This window comes from Teleopsis dalmanni, unplaced genomic scaffold (assembly GCF_002237135.1).
Source record: "Teleopsis dalmanni isolate 2A unplaced genomic scaffold, ASM223713v2 unscaffolded_contig_0783, whole genome shotgun sequence".
In the NCBI taxonomy this organism is placed as follows: domain Eukaryota; kingdom Metazoa; phylum Arthropoda; class Insecta; order Diptera; family Diopsidae; genus Teleopsis; species Teleopsis dalmanni.
In genome coordinates this window covers 1-9,964 of record NW_024032165.1, presented here as the reverse complement: position 1 = coordinate 9,964, position 9,964 = coordinate 1, and the positions used below count along the sequence as shown (strand labels likewise).

General features: G+C 30.0%; 2 protein-coding genes across 2 annotated transcripts; both read left to right on the top strand.

Moving 5' to 3' along the window:
* The first annotated feature begins 948 nt into the window (after positions 1-948).
* LOC119663701 (lipase member H-like) lies at positions 949-7,548 on the top strand. Its single transcript, XM_038073308.1, has 5 exons — positions 949-952; positions 2,141-2,294; positions 2,628-3,082; positions 6,588-6,741; positions 6,804-7,548. Exons 1-5 carry the CDS (start codon positions 949-951, stop codon positions 7,546-7,548), a joined length of 1,512 nt encoding a protein of 503 aa, XP_037929236.1.
* Positions 7,549-9,038: 1,490 nt separating this feature from the next.
* LOC119663703 (pancreatic triacylglycerol lipase-like) lies at positions 9,039-9,928 on the top strand (the record flags this gene model as incomplete). The annotated part of the gene is made up of 3 exons (XM_038073310.1): positions 9,039-9,078; positions 9,154-9,313; positions 9,433-9,928. Coding segments are annotated over exons 1-3 (696 nt in total), but the record flags the coding sequence as incomplete, so codon positions are not given.
* Between the last annotated feature and the right edge of the window lie 36 nt (positions 9,929-9,964).

Sequence of the window (9,964 nt, the reverse complement as noted above, 5' to 3'; positions counted from 1 at the left end):
ATGATTCATTGAAGATTATTCGTATAGATTTACTTTACTTATTTACTCTTTAATTTTTTAAAGTTTTAATATTACATGAGGAAGTAGAAGTCGATCATTTATTTTGAAATTTTAAAAGCTGTGGTAGAGTATGTGGATATGGCATTAGAAATAAGAAGATGATAAAAAAATGGAGTTTAATAATAAAGATTATTTTATCGGACGAAAGAAATAACTTCATATTTCAGTAGTTATTTTCTTCATCTGATGGTTTCTTATTCTGGTGGCGTATGAATTCATAATGTGTTCGATAATTTAACAATAAAAACATCGATGATTAGAAAGTTGAAGTACTCAGACATGAGTAAATATAATAAGACTTAATCATTTATAATAATAATAACTTAATTAATTCTCACCATGTAATGTTATTAATGGTTTAAAAACACTTTTGCTTTTCAGTTTCTTCATTTTAAAAGCAAAAGGTACTGATGGATGAGTACAACAGAAGAAGAAGCAACAAGCAATTATGATTTGCAGACTTAGTGTGTCTGCTGTGTCACATTATATACAACATGATGTCTTGAACGGATGGTTTCATTCTATAAGGAAACAAAAGAGATCCACATATATTATAATATAATATGATGTGTTTGCAGGTGAAGATGTAGACTAAAAGTAAGATATAAATGTCAATGAAGATGACTTATTATAATATGTGAAGATGATACTCATTTGCGGATGCGGATGTTGACACTCATTACAACCTATATTCATTAATTCGTACAGTTGTAAGAAATTTAATTGCGTCGTTGTTAGGTCGGATAACTCACGGCTGGTAGGGGTGTTATAAGAGGAATTTATTTTATTTTTATACATCGATGCTAACCGTAGAGAAATATATTTTACTTATTCAACTTCTGTATTTAATGATTATTTATTAAAATACCATTTTATAAAGTGCGCTAAATGAGTGAGTATTTAAATGCTCTGCGTAGGCCCCGGGTAAAAGTTTCGTAATAGACTGCATATCCCTTCCTTTTCTATGGGCTTCCATACACCTTTTCCCTTTTCTCAGTTTTCTTCAGTTTTGTTTTCTATGCATTCAGGAAATGTTGTTAGTTGTTTACTACTATAAACAATAGTAATAAAACTATTAAAAATAAAATAAAATATTATTAAACTATTGTTTAATAATTTTTTAATTAATATAAAAATTTAATTGTATTAAATAAGTTTTTACATGTGTATATAATAAAAAAAATACCGTAAAATGCATAAACAGATTTTTATATTTTTTAATATATTTATTTAATAAATATATTTTATAATTTAAGCCATGTTTTGCTTTACTATGAGTAGCTGATCATTTGTTAAGCACGACTTCTAATCCAATTCCTTAGTTCAGATGCTAGACCAATGTATGTCTATCTACTTAAGAAGACTAATATTATATTTTTCTTAAAAGTGAAACACAATTTGTATTTTATTTGTGAATTAATATTATTATTCAAAATAAAACATAATTAAATTTTTTAATGTTAATATTTTCTTGTCGAGAGTGACGTGTCCTATGGCGAAAAGAAACTAATTAAAAGTTCTAACTTTTAAATAGAATAAAATAGAAATGAAAAGACAACAACAAAAATTTAGTTAATTCATTGAAATTTGGCTGACTATACAACGCTGTTTCGAGTGTTGCCAAGTACTCATCATCAGTGGTCTTATACTTATGTTTTAATTAGTTTATAGTCCATATATAATTTGTTTGGACTGCAAGTACCAGGCCTAGAACTCATGCCTGTCAAATTAGAACTAGAATTGGATCATAATACAAATCCAAATTACAAATTATTATATTATTTTTATTTATAAAATTTAATTATTATGTTAATTTTTATCTGTGTTAAAGTAATTAGTTTGAGGTATATTTTTAAAATTATCTCTAAAACTAATTAAAAATAATCTATAACAAAACTAATTTGAATAAAGTGGTTACTTTGAATAATATTTAAGCGAAACAATTTTCTAAACGTTTAGTTGACAGTGAATTTTATTCAATATGCACACGTATTTAATCCTATTATGTTTTTCAACATATTTTGGTATTAAAAATTATATAAATACTATATATATAAAATATAAATTATAAATTTTTTAGTTGGAATTAATGCTGCTATAGACCCATTGGACGTTGTTGAGAGTGTCAAATTTTATCTGTACACTAAACAAAATCCGGATGATCCACAAATAATCAATGCAAATGATGAAAATTCAATTAGATCCTCGAATTACAATTCTTCGCATCAGACCAAGTGAGTGCCATTTTTAAATTTGTATATAAATTAAACGTGTGTATATATACTTTTTCTAAAAATATTGATACATTTTTCAATCCTTAGGTTCATTATTCATGGTTTTCTTTCGTCTCACTTGACAACTCCAAATCGTCCGATAAGAGAGGCTTATTTTGCAACGGGAAGCTATAATATTATTGCTGTTGATTGGAGCAAGTATGCCTATATGCCGTATATATCAGTCGCATCGAAAGTATTACCTGATGTAGCCGTTTCAGTAGCAAAATTAATTGATTTTTTACACATCAAATTTGAATTGAATTTTAATGAATTGGTTGTAATTGGACATAGTTTGGGAGCACATGTTGCTGGTTTTACAGGCAAACAAGTTAAGCTTGGTAAAATCGAAGCTATCGTTGGAATTGATCCGGCTCGGCCATTTATCGATGTTGATGATCCATCTCAAACTTTGACAAAAACCGATGCCAATTATGTTGTTACTATCCATGCTACAATTGGACGACAAGGTGTCATTGAACCTGTAGGGCATACTTCCTTTTATCCAAATTGGGGTCGGACTCTCGAAAGCTGTGCTATTGACATTTTTGGCTTTTGTCCACACCTACGAGCAAATTTGATTTATGCAGCTGGAGTGAGAGGTTATTCATTTGCACCCATATATCAGTGTAGCTCATTTGATGAAATTCTACAAGAAACTGGTTGCAATAAAGAAGTTGATATACAAGTTGGGGACCCCTTGATTGTGAAAAGATTACCGGGAATCTTTTATTTCGATATTAAGGATAGTAACGTCCTATCAATTTTTATTTAATTATCATCATTATATTCAATACATAATTGTAATTAATTAATTGTAATTAAGTTTTCAATTTTTTTACTTTTTTGATTTTATTTTTTTATTTTTATCCATTTTAAGGTAATTAAACTTATAAATATTACTTTAAATTATATTTTACCCAATAAAAATTTTAAAAGCTTAAAATAAATTTAAAAAAAAACACTATATAATTTTTTCAAGTTTTTTGTTTTGTTGATAAGGTTTATTTTTACTTAGACTTAGTCTCAATCTTCTTCTCTAAGCAAGTCAAAAAGTACTGGAAACGAAACCCATTGTAAACAATGAAGTATGAAAATAATTGTCACACTTAAGCGGTGTATACGATTTAATCATAGACGCTACATACTTGCAGTTTCAAATTTATGAATTTTTAATAAATTTTTTGTCGATTTATTGCCACTGTTATGTATACATTTGAGTTAAGTTGAGCACTACACTTTGAGCACGTCTTTCGACCGTCGGTAAAATGAGTATATTTATATTATCGTATATTTTTCTTAACCTTTGGTTAAAAATCTTTGGTTATCTTCATTTTAACAGTAATAATTAAAAATTATTATAGTGCTTATTGCAGTTTAATTGTCAAAATGGGTGACTACTTAAATTCATTTTCTGTTACTACTAAGTGTGAAGACCGACACTACGATACGATGTCGATATTATTATATTTCATGGACTCAGAACGATTATTTTAATAAAATTTTTGGTGCTATGTATTTTTTTACCTGATGTTGATTGTGTTTAACACTATGTTGACTAGTAGTTATTGAATAAATGTCAATGGTCAATGAAATGGTCGCTGGCTTTTATTCCTAATAAAATTGCTTGATCGGCTTTATAAACCTGATACTATTAGTAATTGTTGTTGAAACAGAACGAAATCGGAATATTATTCAATAGTGATGGGTAATAGTAAAAAAAATATTTTACATATGATTACCGCCTTTGTTATGAGTTTGGCTAAACATAAAGGTTCGAATCTCTGCTATCACTTACTAATTTGATTAAGACAATAAGTTTTAAAAAATAACTAAATTAATGAAAAGTTAAAATAAAATATATTTTTATGATTTCAGAAAGGTTAAATTGCTCAATTATTATGTTGAGGGAAGTTGAGTCAGTGCACCTGAGCACTTTTACTCCATATTAACTGCGAGATTTCTACAAAACCCCCCTTTGCGCCTTGACTGGATTATTATTTATCACATCATCAGACTAAGTAATAATTGACCTCAGATCTGCATACCTCCCCGAGGAGCCTGTAACCATTCTGAGATTTGATAATGCGGTGTTAGTAAGTCTGTCAGATTTCGCAAATAATTTCAAGGCTCTATCCTTTATGTATTTTTTGATGGGATCAATCTTGAGGTCCCTAAGGATGTCATTCGTCCTAATATACCAAGGAACTTTGAAAAGTCTTCTCAGAGCCTGGCTTTGTGCAATTTCTAATTGGTGAATAGTAGTGTTTGAAGCTTTGCTAAACGCTACACAACCATATAGAAGTGAAGGACAAATTATTTGGTTATATATCAGTTTCCTGTTCTTAGCATTGAGGTTTTCTTTTCTAAATAGTGGTTGGAGGTAATGAAGAATTTTGGCACAGCTAATTCTTTTCAGTTGAACATGTTTAAGCCATGTGAATCGTTTGTCCAACATGATGCCGAGATATTTAACGCTATCCTCCCAGTTTATCACCATATCACCCACTCTTACTCTCGACGGATTCTGTCTCCACTTACGCGTTATAAACAGAGCCTTAGTTTTTTCATTTTTGATTTTTATTTTCCATTTCTGAAAATACTCCAGAATGAGGTTTATATGCTCTTGAAGTGTGTTCGTTATGTTGAGAGCACATTTATCTGAGTATAACATACACGTATCGTCAGCATATAACGCCAGAGTCGAGGGACCTAACATTGGAATATCAGATGTATAAATGTTGTAGAGAGTGGGGGAAAGTGGCGATCCCTGAGGAACCCCTGCTTCTATAGATCGGACTGACGAGAGAGCGCTGTTGATTTTCGTGCGAAAGGACCTCCCACGTAGGAAGCTGCCAATGATCTTAGTTAGTCTGCCTGGAACACCTAGATGAGACATTTTAACTATCAGACCATCATGCCAGACCTTGTCAAAAGCTTTAGAAATATCAAAAATGATCATTCCAGTTGACTCTCTTCTACTAAGGGCTGTTGGGATCATTTGGGTCGTTCTAGCCAGTTTCAAGCTCCGTGGACAGGTCATTCCTAAAGCCAAATTGTTCGTCAGGGAGTATATTGCGTAAAGCCACTACATCATTTAATCTGCTAAGAATTACCCTTTCGGCAAGCTTTCCTATGGTTGATAGCAGGCTTATGGGGCGCCAGTTCTGCGGGAATTCTGGATTCTTATCAGGTTTTGGGAAGACAATGACTGTGGCCAGCTTCCAGAACTTAGGAAATTTACCTAGCTTGAGGTGGTATTAGTGGTATTAGGTGGTATTACTGGCTTACGCTTCAACCTGAAGTACTTATTCATGGCCCAGAAGGTTTTATCCCCTGTTTCAAGACCCATCAGAAAATCACCCCATTTTATATTTTTAAATGCATAGATCCTTTTCCTGATTTCATTTGAAAGACGATTGGCCTCTCTTCTGCTCTCTGGGTCACCCGTTATTTGAGCAAATTTCCGGACTCTATTTCGATTTCTAATCATGTTTTTAATATGCTGCGGTAAGTTAAAATAACTACATGGTTTTCTATCTTTGAGGGTAGAGCAGCTATCTAAGGCCTGTTTTAATAGATGCGTCAGGTTCTGTATACAGTTATCCAATTCTTCTGAAGTTTCTGGATGGTTATTAATGCATAAATTGCTCAAAGTACTATTGATATTACTTCTTTTAATTTTATGTATTTATGTTAACATTAAAAGTATTACTCTTAAATAATTAAGAAATCATTGTAACATCATCAAACAGTAGAGTAAAATTCTAAAAATGCAAGTATTTTGAAAGTTTCATTGGTTAATAATAGATAGCATCAGATATTGGAACTTATTCGGATAGTACTTTCACAACTCAACTAATATATTTAGATACAAAAAAATATTTATAGAGCACGTAGCTTATTATATGTTAGATGCTATTTAAAGTACATACGAGTATATGGTACAGCATGTATTGTTATTATTTATGTAAATTTTGTAAAAATTATTACTTAATTATTTTGAATGAATAAATTATTTACTCATTCATGGGGGCATAAAACTATATAAAACAAGTGTTGGAAATTTTACTTAGAGGTTCCAGTATATAAATGGCAAAAGAACAAATTTTTATGTCACATTAACAATTTATTCGCAATGTGTAAACACTTAATTGTTCATATATTTTCCAGCATATTTTTATTGTTATGTAAGTACTAAATGTGATAAAAATAATTTTAATTTAATATTTTAAGTCATTTAAACGCATTCAGTAGTAGCAACCAAAGGATCTGCTGGAAGAAATGGTACTGATATAGTAAAGTTTTACCTTTTCACTCGTGAGAATCCCAAAGATCCACAGATCTTATCTATATATGATTTAAATTCAATAAATATATCCAACTACAATCCCGAACATAGAACCAAGTAAGTAATGTATGTATTAAAAATTAATTATATGGAATGATGTAATTTTTTTCTTCTTCCAGGATTATTATACATGGTTGGAGATCCAGTTATGAAAGGACACCAAATCCTCCAGTCAGAAATGCTTATTTAGCAACAGGTGACTATAACGTAATAAGCGTTGATTGGAGTTTTTATGCACATTCCGTTTATACACAAGCTGTGAAACGAGTTCCCGAAGTTGGAAAAATAGTGGCTGATTTCGTAGACTTACTAAATGAAAACTTTGGTTTAGATTTCGACCAATTAGTTGTGATAGGTCATAGCTTGGGTGCACATATTGCTGGATATTGTGGTAAAAACGTATTACGCGGTAAAATTGGTGCTATTGTCGGATCCGATCCAGCATTACCATTATATTTTTATCCCCTAAATTCGACTCACTTATCAAGGACTGACGCTAAATTTGTTTTAACTCTACAAGTTACTGGTGGTCGCGAGGGTTTCTTAAGACCAATTGGAGATATGACATTTTATCCAAATTGGGGACGTGGACTCCCATTTTGCGGAATCGATTTACTTGGTGGTTGTTCGCATAACACTGCGAACGTAGTTTATTCTGATTCAATAAGAGGGAAATCGTATGCACCTATATATCAGTGTGATAATTTCGAAGAAATAAAAGAAAAGATAGGTTGCAATAAATTGGTTGATGTTCGGCTTGGTGATCCTTTGGATATAGAAAGGGTTGACGGAATATATTATTTTAGTACTAAGGACGAATACTATTTAAATGTTGGTAAAAGCAGTAAATTAGTTTTAAATTGAAACTGGGGTATTTATAAATTCAGTTGGAAAGCATTTATAGCATTGTGTTTCTGATATTGCACCATTTCAATTTATTATGTTATGCACTACAAATGTTAAATATACGTATATGACAAATAATCTGTTAAAAAAATGATTAGCACGACACTAAATACTTAAATTCCTATTTTAAGATTGTTGCAAATAAAAGTCGTTTCTGTATTTATATTCTATATTCTATATATTTCTATATGTAAATATTTAATTAAAATAATTTTATTTTTATAAATTAATTTTGAAAATTTAAATTTATATATATATGAATATATATATAAATATATACAAGTAAATTCAGAATAGTTACATATTTAATGTAACTTAGAGCTTATTACCCATATATTATCAACAGTTAACTTAATTACTATATTTTATTTTTATTAGTTAAATGCTTTGCTGATTGCTGAAAAGTCAGTTGATTTGCAGTTCGTATATAATTATTTATTTATGTAAATGCATAAACTAAATATTTTGTACCATATGAATGAGTTCAGATAAAAAAAATGAATTATTATTATTATTATTATTTAGTGATTCAAAAAATTTATACAGCACTTACCAAATTCATAGAATTTTATTTAAAATCCAAATTGACAATAACATATTTGTTGTGTGTCAGATTGGCACACATATTATTAACACTATGGTGTATATTATTAACATTATTATTTATATAAATTCATCAATAATTAATCTTCTTCTAATCTTCCGACTTAAAGCATTTTTCATAAATTTATATAGTTTATAAATATTGCTACCGTTTAATAAGGCTTTCACTTCTTCTTCGGACAGAAATGCTTTATCAAAAAAAAAAATACGTCTATGTTCTCTGAAATTTGAACAGACACCAATAATATGACATATATTTTCTATTTCATGACGATTACACAAAGAACAATCACGTTTAGATATATTAAATTCTGTACCGTTCAGATAAAAAAGACCTCCTCTACATTTAAAAAGTAGGCTCGATATGTGCTGAGTGTTTTCAAAATAAAAATTATGCATAATGTCATATTGTAGCTGTGGGTACATGTCATGAGAACCCGACTTAGTATTCGTAACAAAAGAATCGTGTTACGTCCGTTTGTATAAAGTATAATATTTTTGTGCAATAGTTTAAGATCCTTTCTCTGAAGATGAACTTGTAAAATACCAATATAAATTACAGGATAGGCCAAACAATAAAAGGCAAATACATAGAATAGGCTACATGACCTGCCAATATAGTATCAATTAAGGTACTTGTCGAATAACTATAATAACAAATGATAACGAACTTAGAGCAATTTCTGAATTGAGGTAATTAGCTTAAAATATCTGAACAATTATCTATAAAAAAGTCATTAAAGGTAATCTATCATAAAACTTATTTAAATAAACTAGTTACTTTCGACAATATATAAGTTCGAACATTTTCTGAGAGTTCATCAGAAAGTTTTATTTCGTTCAACATGAAGACATATATAATTCTATTAATTTTCGCATATTTTGGTAATATACATTGAATAAATAATATTTGCAGTAACTAAGTAAAAACCTTATTCTATGATCCCAATCCAACCACAGATTTTTCAGTTGCGAATAATGCTGTAATAAACCCATTGGACGTTCTTAATAGTGTTAAGTTCTACCTCTACACTAATCAAAATCCGGAAGATCCACAAATAATCAGTTATAAAGACAATTCTGTAGCAGTGTCCAATTACGATAGTTCACGTAAGACCAAGTGAGTACTATTTTAAAATTTTTCAATGTTTACAAATTACAATACACAAATTACAATATTTGATAATTATTACCATATATATTGCATATTTTGAATGAAATATTCCTTTAAATTCCTAGATTTATTATTCATGGATTTCTTGCATCCTATGAGCAAGTACCAAATCGTCCTATAAGAGAAGCATATTTAGCGACAGGAGACTATAATGTGATTGCTGTTGATTGGAGCAAGTATTCCTTTACGGAATACATAACAGTCGCATCGAAAGTATATCCTGAAGTAGGTACAGCAGTCGCAAAATTAATTGACTTTTTGCATTCCAATTATGGATTAAATTTTAACGAATTGGTTGTAATTGGACATAGTTTGGGAGCACATATTGCTGGTTTTGCAGGAAAACAAGTTAAATTAGGCAAAATTGAATCAATTGTTGGTCTTGATGCAGCACTGCCTTTTATTAATATAACCGATCCTTCACAACGCTTATCAATAACCGATGCAAATTATGTTGTAACGATACACACTTCGAGTGGAAGGGACGGCATTGCAATGCCAATTGGTCATACCTCTTTTTATCCAAATTGGGGTCGTCGACAAATAAATTGTGACGTTGATGTATTTGCTTTTTGTTCTCACCAAACATCTATTCTG